This window comes from Haliaeetus albicilla, chromosome 11 (assembly GCF_947461875.1).
Source record: "Haliaeetus albicilla chromosome 11, bHalAlb1.1, whole genome shotgun sequence".
NCBI classification, from domain to species: domain Eukaryota; kingdom Metazoa; phylum Chordata; class Aves; order Accipitriformes; family Accipitridae; genus Haliaeetus; species Haliaeetus albicilla.
Genome location: NC_091493.1, coordinates 38,971,591 through 38,995,088, shown reverse-complemented (window position 1 = coordinate 38,995,088; position 23,498 = coordinate 38,971,591). Strand labels below are relative to the sequence as shown.

General features: G+C 45.2%; 1 protein-coding gene across 1 annotated transcript; it reads right to left on the bottom strand.

Moving 5' to 3' along the window:
- Window positions 1–10,657: 10,657 nt before the first annotated feature.
- On the bottom strand, window positions 10,658–12,852 carry FOXI2 (forkhead box I2). The gene is made up of 2 exons (XM_069797214.1): window positions 12,332–12,852; window positions 10,658–12,033 (listed from the first exon to the last, which is right to left on the bottom strand). The coding sequence occupies exons 1-2, from the start codon at window positions 12,831–12,833 to the stop codon at window positions 11,858–11,860; spliced, it is 678 nt and encodes a 225-aa protein (XP_069653315.1). The 5' UTR covers window positions 12,834–12,852; the 3' UTR covers window positions 10,658–11,857.
- Between the last annotated feature and the right edge of the window lie 10,646 nt (window positions 12,853–23,498).

Below are 23,498 nucleotides of genomic sequence, written 5' to 3'. Positions count from 1 at the left end.
GCTCTAAACTAAAGGGGTTTAATTGATTTAAATTTCTTGGCAGGGTTTCACAGGGAAGAGGGAGTGAAGGAGGGGTGAGGTGGATTTGATTTGGCAGCCTAACTGGAATCAGCAAGGATATTGTCTCGCTAGTTTCATCAGAATATTTTGTTTCATCTTCTACCTGTAACACAGATAATACTTAATTAAAAATTCATCCACAAGAAGAGCAGCTGAGACTTGATCTTGCCACTGGAAGGACCAGCTCAAGCTTTTACAATTTTGTTCATCTCACTTAAACTTTGCTTATTCATTATTTTTTTAGAAAGCACCCTCTCACTGCCAATTACATATCAACTTAGCGATTTCTGTGTCTTCCTGGCAAGATCTTACCCAAACCGAAAAAGCACTGCCTCTCCTACAAAACAAACAAACAAACAAATTCTGCCTCCTTAATTGGGGAAATACAACCTTTTGAACACAAAGCTGCGATTGCCAGGCGTTTTTGGAGGAAATCCTGCAGGCGAATGCCGGGATGAAGCTCCTTCTCCCGCTCCGTGCACGGCCAGAGCGAGCCCTGCAGAGCCAAGCAGCTCCCAATCGTGACCAGATCCCACTGGCTTTGCTGTGCCCCGAGTGGCTTTGTACCTTTTCCTTCATCAAATACATCAGTATAATGTAACTTGATTGTTACTTTACATAGGAGAGAAATAACAACCCTAAAAATGTTTGCAGGATTGGGCAAAGCAGGATCTGGCAGCAATCAAGATGCGATATAGGAATTATCCTCAGAAAAGTCCGCTGAGTCGCGCTGCAAACTAGTACTGAAAATCAACCATCATGGAAAAAAGCAGGCAGGGGTTCAATTGCAAACACATCTAGTGTGACCTGGCCAGTCTGGTCCAGGTCTGCAGCCCCCCCAAAGATGATGCTATTGCCCCCGAGGCTGGCAGCACGATCCTCTGCTGCCGTGCCATCCCCCCCCCGGAGCCAGCCACCTCCTGCGGGCAGGGTTGGGGAAATTATGTCAGGGATAGCGTTTACGGTTGTAGAGAGCCATTAGACTCAGATATCAGGTAATGCATTTCATCTTTCTCAGCGGGGTGAGGAACAGCCATCCCGTTTTTCTCCCCGCAGCAGCGAGGCTTTGCCCTGGCGCCCAGCACGGGGGCTGTGCAAAAAAAAGGGGCTTTCACATAACCCCGCTCAGCGTTTGGGTTGCTCCTCGAGGTTCCCAGGCAAATTTTAAGTAAAAGGTGTCTAAATAATCCTCCCAATTAAAAAGCTAAGGGTTGTCCCTCTGTAGACCCCTCTCAAGGACCAAGCGGCAAAGACAAAAGTATTTTTTTCAGCTCTGTGCTTGTTGTCACAGGCTCGCAGCTGGGAGATGGGAGGGACAAAGAATTTACTACGCAGGAAGCTAATTGTTGTAATTAGTTGTTGAAGAAGGGAATAGTGTATTAAAGTATCAAAATTTGTCACTAATGTATCATTATAAAACAAAGCATTATACTGTACAAGCAGAAACTTGACTTGAAATATTAATGAGTCATACCTTAGCACTAGATAAAAAATGCCAGTTTATTCTGTACCCTTAATATTGCTTTTTTTGAGTGCTAAAAAGAAATGTCAGCATCAGTTTGACACTAAATCACTGTTATACCTTTCCATTTAAATTTAGATGGATATAACACACAACTGATGTAGCTTTTAAAGATGGGTAAGTATTAAAAGTTAGATACAGTAGGAAACCAGATTTGTGTGTTTAAAGCAAAGATTAAGGTTGCATCTTATTGTTTAAAATTGCACTTTGTGCCCCAGCAGTCTGACCACCTTTCTTCTGTATTCATGGCTCAGATTCAGTGTCTCAAGGAAACCATTTACACAGCTAAGAAGGAAGCAATATTTCCATGTACTATGTGCAATCCCCACAAGGTGCCATTTTCTGACTATTTGTACGCTCTGTTTGTACGTAAAGGAACCTTGGGATATAAAAAAGTTAAGCGCACGCTTGTCCTGTGCTCAGAGACAGGGGCTGCAATCTGCTGACGTGGCAGGACTAGAATCACCGCTTCACCATGCCGTGTTAAACACGGAGCAAGCCATCACGGCATGGGAAACTTAGCCCAGCACAGTATTAGTGCAATAGGACATCGGACCTGAGCGAGATTACCTGATAGATCTTCTATTATACTATGGAGGGTAGATTTGCAAATTGCAGCTGTCTCATCCCACTGTATTAGCAAATCCAAGAACACTCTGCTTGAGGACAGATGTGGATACAGACTCCAGGTAACATTTTTCTCAGCAAAAAACTCAAGCTGCTTTACTGTACTATGAGGTCGGCTTTCTTTGCTTTTTCATGTTTACTTGTCTTCATTTACAGCAATAAGAAATATGCTGGACCATACCTATGCAGATTAAAAAAATCTATTGTGAATTTATACCCACCATGGCACAATTTGCAATGACAGGAAAAGCCTGGGTCACAAACCATCTATTTACCCCTGCTTCCAAGTACTGTCACTCAGTTAAACTCCACCCTTTAAAATACACCTGCAGAGTGAGAGATGGAAATTGTAGCAGCAGCCACAGCTTACACTACGCCCAGGGTTATTTGAATTTTTTTTATTTCAGCTGTCCCTGGCAGCTCTCTTAGCAGAGGGCTTCCCCATGCCCCTGCCTTTTCCCAAGCACACGGAAACCTCCCCAGCCTCAGGGACAACCAGGGTGGCTCCCAGTCCCACTGCATCCATGGGGGTAGCTCCTTTGGCTCGAAACTCAGCATTTTCCACTTGCTGCTGGGTAATTCTGCCATTTTAGAGCTTGAAGTCTCAATAATGCCTCCTCATTCGAGTGATTGCTCATGTGCTGAAGGAGGGGGGATACACCATGACACTGAAGAAAACTACCCACTGCCGATAAATGGTGTAAAATGAGCAACTGGGAGCTTGGACAGTTAAATTTGGGGTGCTATTGGCACATTGGCTTAGGAGGGTAGGTCAGCGCAACACTCCGTTACCGTAGGGGTTATATGTTAATAACGCTTCAGGATGGGTCTAGGGCACAACCTCGTTACTATCTTCATTAACGACATTGCCTCACAAAGTAGAAGCACGCTGCCTGGCTGGTGTGCCGGGAGGTTCCTCCTCAGAACGTGTGACAGGGACCTGAGGTCCAGGGTCGGCTGGATGGTGACTGTGGGCTAGAAGGAAAGGAGATCTCCAAATCTGCTTCCATTTCCAATGAACTTAGTAGTATTAACACCAGTCCTCATCTGGGATGTCCTTTATGGTTCAGGTATGGAGAACTTTGGCTGGACTGTGAGCAGAAGCACAGCTCAGAGTGAACAGAGGACACCAGAAGAGTTTAGGCTATTAACCTTCATAGAAAGGGTTTTTTTGCTGTCTTGCATGTGCCTTTCAATTAATGAATTTTGACATATGGAGGTCGAGTTTTCTTCACCATGGTATAATTTAAGAGATCTGGGCAAGCAGCTTGCTAGAGCCCCCACTCATACTGGCCTTTTAGGGTCAGCAGACTTTACTTCTGCATGTATAGCTTTTTCTTTAAAAAGGGGGATTACCCGACAATTTCTTCTCCTTTACTATGGTCTTGCCAATGGCTAGTACTTGATAGCTGAAGGAAAAAAGGAAACACTCATTAAGTAACAGCCATTACCTCCAACGAAAGCACGGAGTACTCTAGCAAGCCAGCAGAAATGGAGGTGACCAGTACTTGGGTACTGTCTTGCTAACCTGCTTGCATTGAAGGGTTTTTTAAGCTTGCTCCTGTGAGTATTTTCAAGTGTTCCAGTTTTTGTGATGAATCCAATGACCTACTCACAATGTAAGCTCAGTCAGGGAAACGCTTAAAGCAACTCCTTGACTTTAAATATTGAAAGCTAACCACTTCAGTGGGAATTAAATTAAGCACATACTATTCTTGAAAGGCCTGATTTTCTGAACAATTTCTTCCTCTAAAAAAAGGACAAAATTTCTCCTGTAAGGTAGTATGTAACAGGTAGTAAGAAACTGTGATTACCTGGCTTCCCATCCTGAATCAACAGCTTTAAAACCCTTTTTCATGTATTGTATCTTAACACACCATGAGATGCTTAATTATCTCATTATAGAAACCAAACTGGAAAAAAGAAACATAAGGGAAGGCCGTGAGCCCCAGCAGGATTACAAGGGGAACCTGAAGGGCTGGGCCACGTAATTTAAAAAAAAAAAAGGAAGTCTGTAGTTTAAAATTGCTCATATGAATGTGAAACCTTTAATTAAAGTATTAAAACTCTTCCTTCTTAAGGCTGTTTCCCTCTTCACCGCAAGCCCAACTGATCTGCCCCAAGGCTTATCAGAGCAAAAGGGTTTCCAGCCAGCAGACCGGGGTAAGTCCTGGGGGCTGGAGCAGATTTGGGGCAGGCGCGGAGTTAATGGGTGCCTTGGGCAGCCCTGGCCACTCCAGCAGAGAGCAGGCAGAAGTCAAACACGACGTGATAAATGGCTCTGTCCGAAAACTGAGTGCAAGCCAAAACCTACAGGGTCTAAGAAAAAAATAAGCATGGGCTGCATTGAAGAATCAATTTATCAAGAGGTGTCCCTGAAAGTAAGCCTCCTCATCAGCAAGTCTGTGAATCTCAGCATGGATACATACCTTTTTGTACGAACACAGCTATTATACTGCCAGAAGAGACACTTTCAGGAAAGAATATTTTTCCCCAAACAACTTTCTCGTGTGATTTTTTTTTTGTTTGCTTGTTTGATGGTGCTTTTCTTTTGGAAACTATACAGAGGAAAAAGTGAATGAAGCTGACCCGTCTGTTCTTCTTGCTCCTTTTTTATGTGTTACGAGATAGCATCTGAACAAATCCCTTTTGCAGAATGCTCAACTACATGTTTGGACACTGTAAAGAACTTTTAAATAGACGTTAATTACCTTCAGACTTTAGGAAAATTGTCTTAATGTAAACGAGAAGCTCCAGGGTAGAGTTATAAGACATTTCATAAAATTCCTGATGAAATTCATTGATCTTTCACAAAACACCTTAAGGAAAAAAAACAAAAACAACAACAAACCCAGCTAGAAATGAACAGCAAAGAACTTAAGTTTATTTTAAAAACTCATTGCTAACACAGTAAAGAGGCTATGCTGATCATCTGCTGTGAAGCGATCAGATAGCCACGCCAGTGCCTAACTGTCCAGCCACTGAAATGTTTTTTTGCATTGGCTTTTCTTAGTCTGAAGAAAAATTAATGAGTTCACCTTAACAAAACAATGGAAGACTCATAAGCCTAAAGTGTCTTTGGAGTCAGCATGAGCAGCAACACCTTGCAAGTTAAGCCCATAATGAAAATTTAAAAAATGCATCAGTTGTTCTATCAAAACCTGAAAGTCAGGCTGTTAACAGAGATAACAGTATGAAATCTTTCAGGAAGCGTGGCAGTAATCACTGTAAAATAAAAAAAAATAATCTTCCCTTCTTCTATCTGGTTGTACAGGTGATAAAGTGCTTTCCTTAAAAAAAAAAAAAAAAAAAAAAATTATAGCTAAGTCAGGTGGTGTCATTTTGAAAGAAAAAAAAGCCAGTTTGGTCTTGTGAAAAGAACAGATTAATCCTTTTCAGTAGATATGAGTTGAGCGTTGTAAATGCTACTGCTGCAGGCAAGATTATAGAGTTTGTAGTCCCTATTACAGCCATGTGATCTTAAAGCCAATACCAGTTAGTGTTCTTATTAGAATGCAATTTTTCCACTGCTTCGTTACAGCATTTTCCCTTTACCACCCCCACTTCTGCAATACTTCGTTCAGCACTTACTGGAACCAGTCCCCTCCACAACTAGCATCTTGCTCTTTGAGTCAGCTCATGATATTATTCAGAGCAACTCAGTATCTCCAAAGTGCCCTCTGTCTAACAGTGGGACAGACGGACAGCCTTGGCAAATTTGGATGCCCAAACGAAACCCCAGACCTGAGTGTCCAGCATAGGGACAAGCACCCCAGATTCCATTTAAGCAGCATTTCTTGCCATCCCCGCAGGGTGTTACTCCCCACCCAAAAAAGCAGTAAAATCCAGGACCCTCATCAGGGAGATGCTCAGGGCTGGGATGTGGCCGCTGTGCTGGATGTCACCTGGGAGCACAGGGAGAGGGGCTGGTGTCGTGCGAATCTCTACGTGGGGAAGCAGCGTTTGGTCCCTGGGTGCTCCCAGGATGCAGAGGGAGTCAGCGCAAGCCCGAGGAAGCAGACACGGTGGATGGAGATGAATTGCGACAGGTTACAAGATGAGTCATTCACATCTAACCTGCTTCCGCTGTGTATTTGCCCATGTATTTTCCTCTGATGCTACCAGAACTAGAATTGCCGTCTCTTGCAGCGTGAATTTCTATAGAACCTATTGAAAAGGATGAGTTTTCTGTTATTTTTATGTAACGAGTACGTAAGCCTTGCTTTCGCTTCAGCCCTTGCCCTATTGACTCCAAGGCAGTGACTAGAATGTGGAAACTTGGCTTATGTATTGATTTTACCCATACAGTTCAGCTATATAAAATTTGATAGTCTCTGTTCGGTTTTGCTAATAAAAAAATCCTGGGAAGCAATGTCATAATACAGTAAAGCATGGGGAAATCATAATGCTTAGCAAGGATGAATTGCATGCAAGTATCGGAGCTAATGGAAAATTGAGTAAAAGGTAGAAAAAAATTTCATTTATCACATCCTGTTTGCATTTATTATGGACTACTCCTAAGTGATAACCACCCTAAAAATAGAGAATTATTGCTTTTGCAATTAGATTAAAATATAACTAAGACTAAAATATAAGGAATTAAACCAGTAAAATACTTCACAGATTAATTTCTTAAGAAATGAAAACTCCATCTCTCCTTTTCAGCTACTGTCTGCCTTTCCCTGCTTAGCCAGCGAGAATTGCAGGGACAGGCCGCATGTGTTTTTGGGAACTTGCCATCAGGCTTTTCCATTCCTCCAAGTTAATTCAGCAGACACCCCACAGGCACTGTTTGCACGCAACTAAAATCCCTTGCACCCTTATGAGCCAGCGATCATTATGCATTCCCCAAGCTTTGTCCAACCCTTTTCGTGAGGAAAAACTGCCAGGCATGATAAGCAAGCGATGCATGGCTGTTCTTTGTGAAGACAACTATTGTCTGCTAAGAGTAGAGGCGAGCCCTCCAAACCCCCCTGGCTTCAGACCTGACGCTGGGCTCAAACCACAGTCCAAGAATTAAATGCTCAGCACATTAGCTGCTAACCCACCAGGCACGGCTTAACCTTGCAAGCAGATCATCACTGCCTGGTCCCAGAAAGATGATTTATGATTATATGACAGTCCCTTCTCTTTCTTATATAGGCCAACATGTTGCTCTAGAGTAAAGAAATCAGCTTTTTTTATCATGTTGAACTCTGTCTGGATAAAGAAACACTCTAGTTCCTTATTTCCATAGGTTTATCCTTGAATAACTCACCAAGGCTGTTGCTACTTGTAGCCAGTACTATAGCATCCCCTGTGAAAAGCACAGCGTAGAAAGTGAAGCTAGCATAACTATGTTATTTTCTGAACTTGTCTGTAACGCATTAATGTAAGTAAGTCCAATTCTCCAGTGCGTCCTGGCTGAAATGAACCATGAACACAATTTCTTGCTCTCTTTAGGTGCTCCCTCAACGCATGAAACCTTTTCAAACCCACTTCCAGTTTACTGTGGGAAAAATCATGAAAAGATACTGAGCTGTTTCCTTGATGCTACGCCCATCCCTGAAGAGTTAACACCACAGTAGGCACCAAGTTGCTCTAAACTTCAGCAAGGGGTGGATTTCTAACGTTTCCAAGATCAGGAGATACCAGAAATGGCATACAACTGCAGGAGCTTCCCGTACTCTTACTCGTGTTAGACATCTCACCACCCATGCACAAACTCTCATGCCGTTACATGCTTTGAACACACCACATAGCTGAGGCTGTTGGCTAAGGTGCCTGTGGGGCTCCAAGGCCCCTTGACCCTTCTCTCTGCAGTGATGGGTCCCTGGGCACACATCGGTCTCTCTTTGCATTTAGCAGTCCCTCATTCTCATTCCCCCATTCCCAGGGCTGGCTTTCCTCATCCTGCACGGAAGCAGGCTCTCATCGCCAGGTCCAGACCCACGGGGTCTGCATTTCTACTTATCTTCTCGCACAGACTCGGAGGAAGTCCCGCATTGGTTTTCTCGGACTAAGTCTGGTCATTTGGCTATTGCATAGAATCACTTTGATTATATTGTGTGTTTGGGAATATGGGGAGAATAAGAAAATGGTGTCAGAAGCTTTAGCTCACACAGACGTAAAACCAGTGCAAATCATCCTGCCTGTGTGTCACAGCAGGGTGTGTGTCACAGGCTGCTGTGGCATTGCACACCCAGGGCCACTCCATTTTTTACACCCGTGTTAACTCTCCAAGTGAAAAGACTCAGCTCCTCAGCCTTCCTGCATTGCCAGTGTGGACAGGTTCCTTCGGAGCCTCATCTGAACTCCTGCGTTGGCTCCTTGCTCTTGGGCACCCTCACAGCTTAGGGAGGAAGCTTAGGGAAAACTGGTCTCAGCTTAAGTGCAAACACTCCCTGAAATATCTTCTGCCACACTTAAATCTGAATCCTGCTGCAGTAACAGTGCAAGGAGAAATAACAGTGTGAGGGGCAAGCCTGCCGTAGTCAGCAGTGTTTTATACAAGAGCCTGGGAAAGACAGCTGAGGAGCCATCAATCTGCTGCGGTTCGGTTTCTAGAAAGCCAGTGAAGCTCGAGGAGCCCTGGGATACCCTTCAAGGTGCCCCGCAGCCAGTCCCTCCTGGCAGCAGTAAGGACAGGGGGTGATTGGAAAGCAGCAGCCCAGGACATTTGCTCAGAAGTCTCTAGTTCCCTCCATCATGACTCACCCTAAACCTCCAGCACCAACCCGTCTCGCCCTCCCACAGCCGTGCCCAGCGAGGACGAGCGTGGAGCTCGGGGCAGTGTAATGGCAAGGCTGCAGCCCGGTGTGTCCCACCACACCACTCGGGGCTGGGGGTGTCACAGCTCAGCAAAGCAGCCGTGGGTTGGCAGTCTCGAGAATTTGTTCTCTGAGAACTAGAGGAGACTATTTCTGGGCTTCCGTGGGAGTCTGGCCCAAGCAAGGGTAGACCACAGCATCCCACCCCATCACAGCACCCCATCACCCTTTTTCACTAAAGTCTGCAGCTGCCCAGTTAGCCCGGAGACTCGTTACCTGATGCAGTTGTTCCTTCAAGCAGCGTTTTTGCTTAGAGGGATTGCACCTTCTCTGCTCCAATTAGACCGATTTATTTTAAAAATTCTCCTTTTCTTTCCAAGACACAAAAATAGAATGAGAGTACAACAGAAACACAAAGACATACAAATGATGGCCTCCATGTATACCTTGAATCATCATCTTAAAACGCTCCCTGAAGAAAAGTTCTGGCAATGCAGCGTGGCCCTTTCACTGAGCTCTCCATGGACTTTCCCAGCGCCGGACCCAGCCGAGCTGCTAACAAAGACCACGCTGGGAAAGCCCGAAGCACCTGCAGCCACCCGGGGTCCTCCTCTTTGTCTCTTGCTGCATTTTCAGGGTCCTGCAATGCCATACTGTCCCAGGGCAAATAGTCTCGAGGTGAAAATATGGAGTTCAGCCCGTACGGTTGGGTCCAGAACTTTGTATCCTGAAGCAGAAGAAAATGTGGGTTGAGTGAAATCATTTCTTTCCCAGCTCTGAGGTCAGTGTCGTCACCGTGTCTCGGGAAGGGTCCTCTGGCTCTGCCAGGACAAGAGTCTCTCCATCTTTCCTATTTAAAAGTGTGTGCCCGCTCCTCGGCAAATGGATGTCGCAGTCCAAAGGCAGCTTTTTAAACTGAATGCCAGCTGAAACACGTAGCTATTTTTTTCATCAAGAAATTCATCAACAGGCTTTTTTTTTTTTTTTTATAAAGATACAAGGCTATCTCCCCTCTTCACCCGCTACATCACCTGCTCACCACAACCCTCAGCCACCTGGAAAAAAGCAGCTTAAAATGCAACCAAATTAAAAAATAAATTTCCCTGCACCCTTTAATGTTGTAGCTAACAGTTACCCTGCTGAAGCAAGAGTTTGAAACCTTGAACAGGATTCTAACCACTTTAAGAAGGAAACAGGGGTTATAATTTAAATGTCTTCTTACTCGATAGCCCTGGAAAATAGTAACATGAACAAAGAGATTATGTCTGAAATATTTTAAAAGCCATTTCAGAATAGTGATTTTTTTCTTGTATAAAAAGTGATTTTTCTTGCATGAAGCTTTTTTCAAAGAGGAGATTAATAAGAAGGAAATTTGTCTACAGAAACCTTCACAGGATATTGGCTGACAAGTTTGGTTTGCTCTTTCCTTCACTCCAGGTCTACTAAAGTTGGATATTTGTAAGCCAGATACTTTGTAATACTCTTTATCACATTTTGGGCCAGGAAAAACTTGGCTTGTACAGCTGATTCTTCCCCCCCCATCAGGGACTTGCATCCCCAACGTGTTTTAGGTTCTTAAGACATTTTGTTCATGGTTTTTTTTTGTCAAACTTGCTTTATGGTTCCATTATAATGCACAAAACCTTTGCATTATACAGGTTTCTGTTTGGGGTTGTTTTCTTGTAAACAACAACAGTAATATTTTTAGCTTTTTATTTAAGAAAGCTGTATTTTTGTCATAAGTGAGGAAGAGCGGGCTGGAGGAGACAGAGAGCCAGAAAAGAAAGGCAACAGATTATACAGTTCACAGTTTTGTTTTTTTCAAACTCAAGGACCTTCAAAAAATGACCAGAAAGCAAAAGCAGGAAACAGGCACCAGGCATTAATCAGCAAGTAGGGGTGGCCCAAACCCTCTCATTTGAAGGATTTCATAAAATGCCCAAGCACAACCGCCACGGCTGCAGTCCATTAGTGCCATGTTGCATTTTTCCAAAGCTTCGTAAAAAATGCAGAAACCGCACGTACGTGTGGATGCTGTGGATAACCCGGAGGTGTTTTTACCAAGGCAGCTTCAAGCAGCAGGTGCTCTGGGAAGCCGGCGGGTGCGTGGGGGGCTTCTGCTCTGTGGGGCAAAGCGCGGGCTGGATCGGGCCACCCGCACCACGGGCCACCAGCTCCCTACAAGCGATTGTCAAGGCAGTTAAGCGGGAAAACCAGCAATTAAAGAGCTCCTCAGCAGGGATGCGGCTTGATTTTGGACGCTCGGTTAAATCTGAAATTCTTCGTACAAATTATCGTCAGCTCCACGGGCTGACACAAAGATGATCTTGCGTGTTTGGGAAAAAATAAAGGGGTTTTATTTAGTAATTGGGGGGGGGCACACGCCAAGCCGGTGTGCCCCCCTGGGAGCAGGGTCTGGGGGTGGGGGTCAGGGCATATCCCTCTGTCCTTCCCTGCATCCCGGGCTCTCTCCTGGCATCTCTGGAAAACCCAGGCTGCAAATCCGGCACCCACCTCCCCTAACCCACCGGGGTCGGGGGGAGCCTTGCGTCCAGCGTTGGGGGCCCCCCTTGGCTGCTTCGGGGAGCCCCCCGCTTTGCTCTTTGGCCATGCCAAAGCGGGAAAACCAACCCGGCCCCCCAACCTGGCAGGAGGTTAAAAGCCTTCCCGAGGTTTCGGTGGGAAGGGACAGGGAGAAAAAGAAAAAAAGGGAGGGAAAACGATACCCACGGGCCGGCCCCGACGGCTTCACTCGGCTCCCAGCACACCCCCATCCCCACCGCCCCTCTCTGTACTTAGAGATCATAGACAAAAATGTACGTTTACGTGTCGCAAAAAGAAAAAAAAGGATGCTTCTGCGGTGCCTTAAGTGAGTCTCGGTGCGGCCGGGGAGCTCCTGTCACACCTGGGCCCCGGTGCGGCCGTAGAGGGGGGAATTGGCCCCGGTGGGGTTCCGCAGCCCCCCTCCGCTCCCCGCCGCCTCGGCTTCGGCCCGTCTCTTCCTCCTCCTCCTAAAATTGCCGTTATCGAACATTTTCTCGCAGTTGGGGTCGAGGGTCCAGTAGTTGCCTTTGCCTGCGGAGAGAGGAAGGGGCCGGGCCCCCCCCCAAGGTGTTGTCCGACGACGCCTTCCCTCAGCCCCACAGCCGGCGGCTGAGGGGACTGAGAGGGCTGAGGCAGCTGAGGGGGCTGAGGGGGCTGAGGCGGCTGAGGGGGCTGAGGGGGCTGAGGGCGCTGCGGAGGCTGAGGGGGCTGAGGGAGCTGAGGGGGCTGCGGCGGCTGAGGGGGCTGAGGGGGCTGAGGGGGCTGCGGCGGCTGAGGGAAGGGGGAGACGCGCCCCGCCGGGTCCCCATCCCTGTCCCCGTCCCCTTACCCGGGTCGTCCTCGTCCCTCGGGACCTTCTTAAAGCAGTCGTTGAGGGAAAGGTTGTGTCGGATGGAGTTCTGCCAGCCCGCCTTGCTTTTCTCGTAAAAGGGGAAGTTTTCGGCTACGTACTGGTAGATCTGGCTGAGGGTCCGCCGCCGGCCCGGCGCGCTGTGGATGGCCATGGCGATCAGCGCCGAGTACGAATAGGGAGGCCTGGCCGGCCGCGGACACTCCTGAGGAGGAGACGAACCCGGCCAACCCCGTTCCGCACCCGCGGAACCCGACGCCGGCCCCTGCGCCGAGGCGCAGCCCGAGGGCGGGAAGGGGCCGGCGGGCAGGTAGGAGGCGGCGGGCCCGGCCAGCCACAGGTAGGGGTTGGCGGCGGGGAGCTGAGGCGGGGTTGGCAGGGGCCGGCCCGGTGGGTAGATGCCGGGGCACACCGCCACGTCCAGCAGCTCCTGGGGGTGAGGAGGAAGGTGAGGCTCGGCGGGCGGCCCGAAGGCCTGCATGCTCCGCCGGCAGCTCCCCAAACCCCCCGGCGGCTGCGCGCCCCCTCCGCGCCCGCCCGCTTTAAATACCGCCCCGCCGCTCCGGACGGCCGCTGCGGATCCGCGACCCGGCGGTGGAGGAGCGGGGCGGGACGGGACGGGACGGGACACCCTTCCCTCCCTCCTCCTCCTCCTCCTGCTCCTTCTCCTCCTCCTCCCAGCCCCACGCGTGTCCGCGCCCCCCCCATCCCCATCCCCGCAGGGAAAACACGTCCCGTCCGTCCGTCCGTCCGCCCCACACAGCAACAAGCCCTGCTCAATAAGTCACCGGCAGGAGCAAGCTCAGAGCCCCCGCCGTGGGCATCACCCACCCAGGAAAAGTTTCCCGCGCAAACCGTCAGAATTTCGGGAAAAACGCAGCGGCGGGAGATAACCACCTTCTGCTTCTTCCAGATTCCTACAGCCACAAGAGCCTTTGTCCTGTAGTGAGGAATTAGCAGCACGTCAGGAAAAGGGAAGAAGGTGCCTAAACCCCCTCTGCAAACGTCCTTTAGGGACGGGAGAGACAAATTGGGAATTCCCAGGGCTTTGTGATTTGAGGTTTTGATGTGTGCGTGTACGCTGCAGCTGCGCTCGCAGGGTGACCTGCTCCCACTGCATGGGAGACGCAAGAGCTTCGGCAATAAAGCTGAAATGCCCCTATTTGGTACCTTATAAAACAATTTCTGGACTTTGATTGACCTGAGCAGTGCCCGCCCCGACTGACACCTCTGTTTAGGATCTGTAGTGTTATGGTAAAAGCAGCCCCACAGGCCCAGCTGTCCCTTCATTCAGCAAGCTTCGATTTCCGGCAAATAAATACATTTGCAAGAAATCATCAACACGCTCTCCCACATTTCCTTTAAGTACAAAATAAACATTAGTATCATTTGGAAATTAAACTGCAAAACTCCTAAAGGCACATGTGATCCTACATGCACATATGAACTCCTAATACTGAACTCCTTAATGAACTCCTTAACTCAACCTGAACTTCTTCTCTCTACTCTTACAGAAAGCCGTGGTGCTTGTCCGCACACCACCACCGCTCGCAGCCTTGCTGGCCCCCAGGCAGAGCTGTAACACACCAAATAAATCAGCGAGTGAGTTCAGTGCCCATGCACTGCGTTGCAAGGGAAGGAAATTATTTCCTTCTTTTGGTACTGCTGGCGTTGACTTTAAAGTAAAATTCATACTAGGCTTTGGTCTGTGGCAAACCATGCACTTGTACAGCTTTGGTGGAATATTGCAGCCACAAAAAAACATGTACATGATTTGATTTTCACTTTTTTGACATATGCGTGACATCCCATGAAAACTTTTCTTCTGCATTTCCTGTAAACCCAGAGTTTTGGGTCATGTTTTCTCCCATTGACCTTAAAATAGAAGAAAATAATCTAAAATTGTTCATCTTTGATAGAAGACATATCATAACCTGATGAAAAATTGATTTTAAATTGCGTTTCTGTATATTCTTTTGCTATAGAGTATGTCTGTCTTTTTGAAATTTCAGACCATCCGCAGAAATACAGATAAAAGGCATGGCTTTATCAGTAGCTATAGCTATACATAGGTTAATATAAACAGGATACTGATCTGTGGTAGAGAATTAAAATACTTCAGGTGGCATCTCATACAAATAAAATCCTCTCCAATTCTTAATCTGTTGATCTGTATTTTGGGTCTGCGAAGGCAGGTGTGAAAGTAGGTCTGTATCACTAGATCTTTGCATTTCCAGTATCATTCTTATGTCTGAACTACGTCTTTCTAAACCATGTTATTTGTGTGTGTTGGCACTGGCGCTCCCATGGCAGGTCTGTCTAACCCAGCACGCTTTCTCTGGGAGTGGCTCAGAGCAGATGCTTCAGAGATGTAAGAAACACTTAGGAGATTGGGTTTCTTCTTAATGGAAGGCAGTTAGTCGATAGCTTCTGCCCTGGAGCGTGAGTGTTAACCCATATTGCCCACATATATATATGAAAATACATATATATGTACATATATACATATATATACACACACACACACATATGTACACCAACATACAAGCTTATGCCAAGGCAAGGATTTGTCTTTAACACCCTCTCGGAGCCATCCCAGAACCTACTCCTGGGCTGTACCCAGCAGCGCTGAGGCAGCACGCCGGCTGCACGGCTTTGCCAAAGGGAGGCCCCTGCCCTGGCCCTTTGCCATATCATGATAATGTGCTAGGGAAGGTTTTGTCTGCTGAGCTTCAGGCCGTGCAGCAAGGTACACTGGTTTGGCCGAGCTTTTGGAAAACACTTAAGAAAAAACAAGCCAATTGTCAGTAATCATAGACATTGGCATCTTCACTGGGCGGAAAAAAAAAGTGAAAAAAATGTTGAAAACCATTGTCCTACTAATGAAAAGTTTGCACTGCATGTTCCTATATGCACATTGCAAAATTAGAAATAGTTGATTCATATGACTGACAGGGTATTCGCCTGAATATCAGTAACTTCAAGCATATTTTTAGAAAATCTGTCTTCAAATCTGGAAACTGTGAGGGGCGATATTCTTTCCATTTCAGTGAAATTAGTTCAGGAAACAACCCGACCCCAAACATTAAACTGAAAGTTATTTAATTTCCCTACACTTACTGATTACCTGGAGACATCCAGCACCAAATCGACCTCCGGGTACCACCAGCGCGGGTGCCCGTGGATGCTCCTGTTCCTCAGAAAGGCTGTTTTGTTTTCCATGGCATTCCTTGTCTGCTCGCTGCCTGTCTGTGTGTCAGCTACAGCTGCGGCCACAGGGAGAGGTGGGATGTGTTTGGATCCGTCAGGTTAGAGCGGACCAGCAGAGTGATATAGTTGTGTTAGTCTAGTGCCTTGTGGCAAACTTTGGTGTGGGTTGGTTGAATTTTCGTGTGAGCTTTAGACATCTCCCATGTAAACGAGATAATTTGTTTCATGTATTTTCTAAATGTGCAAATTTACAAGTCTACAGAGAGCTCATTAAATTCTCCCCTTCTCAGTAGAGCTGACACCCGAGGACATGAACACACTTATGCATAACATATTCGTTAATGCTGACTTCTTTTTGCTTTGCAGAAACCCAGCAAACACCCAAACATAACTCCTTTACGATACTCTAACCCACAGGAAAAATACTTCCTAGCATGGAACGCGGAGCTTCTCACAACTTTCTTTCCGGCGAAAGCTGGCTTTGGAGCTCCACAGCCGCAGCGGAATTATTCCAAACCTGCCTACTGCGTCACTGCCACGTCACACCCAGCGGGTTTCGTTAATCGTGGGGCGGCGATGCCATCTAGCGGCAACGGCCCCCACTCCGCGGGGCTGCGCGGGGACCGGCGCCGGTGGGCGCGCTTCGCGCTGGAAAGGGTGTCCGACCGCCCCAGACCCCCACTCCCCGCCTGCTGCCACGCCAACCCTTCGGGGATCTGTCCTGAAGCCTGGGAAATGAGGTGCGTTAACGAGCGAGCGTGAAAGACGGACGTATTTCTAACACGCGAGCGTGAAAGACAGACGTATTTCTAACATGCGAGCGTGAAAGTCGGACGTCGTTTCTTTCTTTCCTTGCTCTCTACAGCATCCTGAGGAGGGGACGTGGAGGTGCTGAGCTCTTCTCCAGGGCATCCAGTGATAGGACGCATGGGAATGGTTCAAAGCTGCACCAGGGGACGTTCAGACTAGACGTTAGGAAGCATTGCTTTAATGAGAGGGTGGTCAAACCCTGGAACAGCATTTCTAGAGAGGTGGTCAGTGCCCCAAGTCTGTCAGTGTTTAAGCGGCATTTGGATAATGCCCTTAACGACATGCTTTAAGTTCTGATCAGCCCTGAATTGGTCAGGCAGTTGGACTAGATGATCACTGTAGTGTGATCACTTCCAACTGAAATAGTCTATTCTAGTCTATTCTATTCTATTCTATTCTATTCTATTCTATTCCATGCTGTGCCCTGCTATGCTGTCGCCAGTGATGTTTGCACATTGTATAGTGAATCCCCATCAAGTTACAAAACTTAATCAGCTTGCTAAAGGCCATGCACACAGCAGCGTATGCACTGCCTGGCCCGATCTGCTCCTGGGTGTCGGTGTGCAGGACAGTGGGGTGGGTGAAAAACTGTTCAAGGCCAGCCTGGTCATCCTCTCCCTCATAGCTACATTGATTCACGGCACCAGTTTCTCTTTCAAGCCGATGATCACCTGGGCCTTCCTTCCTTTCCCGTTTCTTGCCATGTGTGCTCTGCTCTATCTTCTTAAAATGGCTTGTGCACAGTGATTTTTCAACTATTATGCTCCATTTCTTTTAAAAAATGTGATGGCATGCCTGTATGGCTATGTGGCAATACATGGGAACTGTTCTTGGAGAAGTCCAAGCAGAAACCTGAGTTTGGTCATCACTATGGTACTACCCAAGGTGTACCTACTACCCCTTGGTATCATTTCGTTCACTGTTTTTTGTATTTAAATTGTAACAGTAGCCATAGCAGTAGGTTGTGGTTCGCTTCTAGCTGCAGTGGGTATGATGCATGTTTAACATTTTATATGGTTATTATTTTAGTGCCTTGCTCTATAAATAAGGTGAATTAAAAGATCACAGTAGGTGCGATTGGTCGAAGGCAGAGCCAGAAATCAACATCTCCAGGCCAGCACGTTACAGCAACCATTTCAAACAAACAGGGCAAAAAGCAGAAGAGCAGCAGCACTCTTTCTGAAATCAGGATCAATGAAACACAAACTGCTTGAAATCTCAGGACAGACTGTGCCAGTGCTGTGAGTTTTCCCAGTTTCTTTCACACGCCTTAAAATTAGTATCTTGAAAACCACTCCATGCTCCAAAACAACAGCAGAAAAGAAGGCAACTCCCAAAATACATGAGGTCCTAGATTATTTATCACTGCCAGTCAATACTGAGCCCCTGCATTTTCCGAAAACGTCATGGCAGAGGCCTTACCTTTCCAGCTGCAAAGCCTGCTGCCGACAACCCGGGTGTCAGGAATTTGGGGAAGTGCGATTCCTCCTCGTAGCACCGGCTCTTACCCCACGGCTCTTGGTGGTGGCAATGGGATTAGCTCCTCTGCATCAAGTGGGAATAAATTTCGCATTTATTCCTCTATTCAAAATAGGTAAAGTAAACCTGAAGGAGGGGTGTGTATAGAGGCTGGTTGGGAGATTTAAATACAGTAATTCGTTTGAACAAAGCATTCGATACTTTTCTGGCAAAGCTGATTGATTGAAATGCGGGTGGTTTGCACCAAAAACATCAGTCTGTGATATCTCTTGAAACACCAGACTTCAGAAGAAACTCCCCTCATTCAAAATAAAGAGAGGTAGAAAGTGAAATAGAAACACATGGTGAGAAATAACAAACAACAAGTGATCTAACATGAAGTATCCAGAGTTCATCAAAACAGAAAGAAATACAGCAAATACCATGAATAGTAATCCAGATATTATTTTGAATTCCACACAACTATGCTCATTTGGCATGACAATTATTAGCTAACAAACGGACATTTTTCAGGTCAATCAAGCTTGTGGCAATTAGTCGGTGGCAATTAACTAAATTAACTTTAAAATTAGAATTCAAATAATCTCAGCAATTATGGTGTACTCCTGAAATGCTTCTCTTCAAAAGAAACCAATAAGACAGACAAATCCACTGGAGTTTGCCATATTTAAATTACACACTACATTCTAATTTATTTTAATATCTAACTTCCGACAGATCAGGCAATCCTTTTTCATGACCATGTGTTAAGAATGGCTTCGTACAAGAGAAATGTCATATGCGTTTTTCAATCTTCTGTGTCTCAGAATAATAGAATTTGCATACACCAAAGGTTTTGGCATCGAATCCAGCTCCTTAGGTGTCATATCCTGATTATTTGAATTTATATACTTTATATGGCTAAATTGTTTGATTTATATGCACTTCCGATTGTTCATGAAAATTTATGGGTTGGATTTCATCCATTTTTTTTTCTACCTTTATCAGAGCTTGCCTTTCAATATTTAATTCAATCAGTTAATTTTCTTCCTGCCCATCTATCAACAAAAGTTGTAAGAATAGTTCTTATTTAATTAAAAGGTTTTAAAGTCTGGAACGTTCTTTTAGAAACTTCTGCAATTCTAAAAAATTTTATTAAAACTAAGCTTTTCTCTTTCATTTATTGAAAAAACTAAAAGTAATTTGAAATCCGTCTTTACTTGCGTGTCTCAGATGGAGAAGAGACACTATGGCGTGTGAAGTGAGGTCTCTGCTGTGAAAGGGCCCTCAGCATCTCCAGCACCCCTTCGGGTGCTGATGTAATGACATGTAGGCATATAGTTATATTTGTATTTATTTCACTATTCGTACTTTATGAAAACAGAACTAAAACTGCTGAGCCTGCTGGCAGGGAGCGGAAGGGAGGATGTGGGATGTCAGCCGAGGGTGTATGAGCGGGACCCACAAGCGGGGCGTGAGGATGACGGTACCAGTGGACAAAATACTTTCTAATAACAGGGTGACCTTGTGGCACTGCTCCATGCTCTGCAATTAATGTGAAGTTAAGGTGAGCAAGGAAATAAACAGGCTTCTCCCCTGGCCTCTCCCAGCCTTTCTCCCCCAAGGCTTCTCAAATACAGAAGGTTTTAACATCAGCAGCTGGCAAATGATGAAACTCAGCAAAACAGCTCAGTTATTTAACACATATAAGTGATTCAAGTTTCTGCACGAAGCATTGCAACTAGATCGCCTGGCCCACCATCGGGCCTTTGTAGTGTTGTGGGTCCTACCATTAAATCACGAAGCAGCAAACACCGTGGGCAGCCGCTCCGCGGCTCTGGCCAGGAGACACCCTGCCTGCCCCGAGTCCCTGTAACCGATGTGACACAAGGTCTGCGGCTGAGAAGTTCTGGATGCTTTGCACGGCTCAGACACAAGAGCTCTTCTGCGCTCCTGGTACCTCCTGGCAGAAAAGCAGGCACTGCTTTTCTGCTGTGAATTGTGGATGGAGATGCAAAATCACCGTGAAGGCAAAGGTGAGATGGACGGGTAACTCTTCTGGCAAGTCAACCCACTACTCCTTACCCATCTGCAGGGCATTTCTCATAGTTAAGTTTATATTTAATACCTATAAAAACTTGACAAATTTTTATCTTAAACCAGCAGATGTAGAAATTGGTTTTGAAAACAATGAAGTAGCTGCAACTGTAGAAAATTAACTTTGGGGCATGTGGTGAGCACATTAGAGAGAAGACATGGCCTGTAGCAACAAACAACAAACACCGCACCTAACAGACTCACATCTATCTTCTTAAATTAGTATTTTTAATTACTCAGTAAACAGCTCCTTCTTTTCTAAGTTGAGAAAGGACTAATCTTTGCTTAAGAAAGCCAGGACATAGTGAAAAAAGTAATAAGGAGGCACCATTAATATTTTGTTTTAACATTTCTGAAGTTTACCAAAGACACATAAATTGTCCCTTCTAAATTTATATACTGCATATATAAATTGTTGCTTTTATATATAAAATAGAGAACAGTTTTGCTCCTTTCTGAGTAAAAGATTCTATCTTGACAAGCATAAGCACAAAGTAGTATTAATATCCTCACAACACGATAAGCTTGTGCATTTCTTCATTAAGTTTCCCTTCACTCTCACTACTCAGACTCTGGTAATTTTTTTATTTTTCTTCCTCTTATTAAAATGATCTGAGATCAAGACCTGAAATTCAGAAAAGGCTGTATTGAAAAATAAATTCCCTGCAGCATCATTAAGGTGCAAAGATGATCAAAATCACTCACCAGCGATCTGGATGTGAGAGTACGCTCTCCGTACGCTCCAGCCAAGCTCTCTTTGCCTTCCCCTATGCCTGGTGTATGAAATGCCTGCCAGGAAAATCTATCTAAAAAAAATAAGTGGAAAATGCATTGATTTATTTGTCTTCTTTTGCCCATTAAATACTTTTTCTTCTATCTTAAAGAGTTGTGTTTTTTAGTAAAATCTTTTGTGGTTATAGATTCTGTATGTGCAGTATATTTTTCAGACTGCCCATTCTAGACTGCTTTAACATGTTAATGGTACTATGTTTCACCTATTTCCACCTATAACTCCAGCCAGCTTTAATACTGTGACCTCAAAAAAAAAAAAAAAAAGAACCAAATTATAATTAATGCCTTTCAGAAGTATCTAAAATGACCTAAAATAACTTTTTCAGACACAACAGGTTTCCATTTTTCAACTCTCATATTTCCTGATCTCCCAGACTTAGAAAGCATGTGGTATAAAAATAAAGATTATCTTAAAAAGGACATACAAATATTTTAAAGTTCTGTATATTGTATTTCTATTTCCTATTTTACTTCAGTTCATCAGGGATCTGGTATGAGAGAGGCCCTTTCAATTTGCTGGTGTTCATACTATTGATGTGAAGTATCTTTGGTTTGCTGAATTCTGAGGGTTTAACATCTGCTTTTATTGAGGAAAAATGTAAAGAAATAATATTTTATGAACTTTATAGAAATAAATTCATTAACTATATGTAAAGAAGCTGCTTGTTTATGAATATGTGGCCCAAATAATAGTACAAATCTTTCACACATTAGCACCTAAATGCAAAACTCATTTCAGTGGTAGGTTTTGTGTGGCTGTAGCAACAGGACACCTCGTGTGTTTGTGAGTGAACGAGCAGAGAAGCCGAAGGATTTCTTCTCCATATTTAATAAAACCCCCACATTTGTCACAGAATTCCCAACCACCTCTCCTGAAGAACTGGTGTCACTGTGCCACTTTCTTGGTGGCTTTGCCCAGAGGGAAATACTGCATACCATGCAGGACAACAGAGCATCATGTTTATGATGCTTATATATGTGTATGCTTATATATAGCTACATATCTATGTCTAGATATATCAGCTTATATAGAAACTTACTTTAACACTGTAAAGCGAAATGGTTATGGGCATTTTGTCAAGAAGTGCTCTACAAAAATCACCCAGTTAACTACTGCCTTTGCGGAGGAGCATCTCCTTTCCCACGCCTCCCCTGGACTGCACAGAGCCGTATCAAACGCTGGGTGTCCTGCAGCAGTTTCACTGCAGAAGGGGCAGTGCTCCAGGAGCAGCATGTGCTGCTGCGATGGATCACAAAGGAACCCCTTATTGATTATTGAGGGCTGGTTTTATGCATTTGTTTTTAAGTAGGCTATTCATTACTGCAAAACGCATTTTTAATGGAAAGGCTGCGGAGAATGTCTCCTCGAGGACCTGCTTTGTTTTTGAAAGTCTTTATGAGTGTTTACATCACGCTGTGATTTATTTTCAGCTTGGCTGAGGCTTGCTACCCTGGACCGTGGACAAAATCCATTTGTTTCCCCAGCCAGGAAGCCCATCTATCAAAGACTGGAAGAAGGAGGCGGGTTGCCAGCTGGGAGCCCGTGAGCTGGGCAGCGTGGAGAGCTGACGTCTGCTCAGCCAGGGACACCAGCTCGTCCACCTTTCTGATTTCCACCCAGATTTCAGCAAAATCAAGGAAAAATTCTTTTTGGTGGTGTTATATATACAATACCAACCTTATTCCTGCAGCTGGTGCTCAGGGACTACCTAGAGAAAAAGGGTATGGTTACCAAAGCCCCACTAAATGAGGCTTGAGCATCCTTGGCTCTTAGGTTTTTCCTGCCGATCTGCTCACCATCTGCGGGCAGGATCTGTCCAGAAGTTTGCATAATCTGCTGAAGGACATTGTAGAGAAACTAACGGCAGAGCTCAATCTTTACCATCGCTCCTTGGGCTGTCAGCCATCATTTGGGAACACTTCTCTGATCACTTGGAGGAAAAGTTGTTAACAGCTGAGCTTGGCTTCCTTTTGGGGCAGCTTTAGCTATAAGGTGGGAGACACAGTTTCATTTTCTGCTGGTTGTTTATGGTTCTTTGAAGTCCACTTTCATCAGTACCATGCAATTGCATTTGAATTTACTACCTCTGGGAGTTATTTCAAGCCCAAACTAACCCGTTTTCCCCAGACTGGGTCAAATTTCACGATGATTTTGCTGATCACCTGAGATCTTACGGAAAAATCTGCTTGACAGTGCCTGTACTTTCAACCACTCACCTTTAATTCTTCGTTTTTCAACTGGTATAAAAACAAATCAACAGACGAATGAAAATCCAACCTCATTTCATTGACACCAAGTTTTGCTAATATTGATAAGTCCGTGACCTTCTACTAGTGGTTGCCTTGTATTTAATACACTATAAGTGGGATTTGTTTTCTTGCAAAACTGGCTTTGCTACTCTGCAAAGGTATTTGATCCTGAACAAAGCCTAAATGAAAGAATTTTGACATAACATTTTGCACTTGTTTTGCACATTGTAAACAGCTATAACTGCCTAATCAATGTGCAGGGTGAGAATCTGAAACAAGCAACCGATACAAGTGATAATCTAGAAGTACTTATGGTACAGAGATATATCAGACTTACAGAAAACTGATCTAGAGAAGAGGAGGTTTGCAGCCAACATTGGAGTCTCCTGTACTGTTGACGTGTTCCTCATATATTAGCCTTATAAATCATGCTCTAGGTTCAGTACCTTAACCATGATGACCAAACTGACAGTCTTTTAACTGTTCGTTACACTATATGCTAACTCTGAATTTGCTTATAACACCAAAA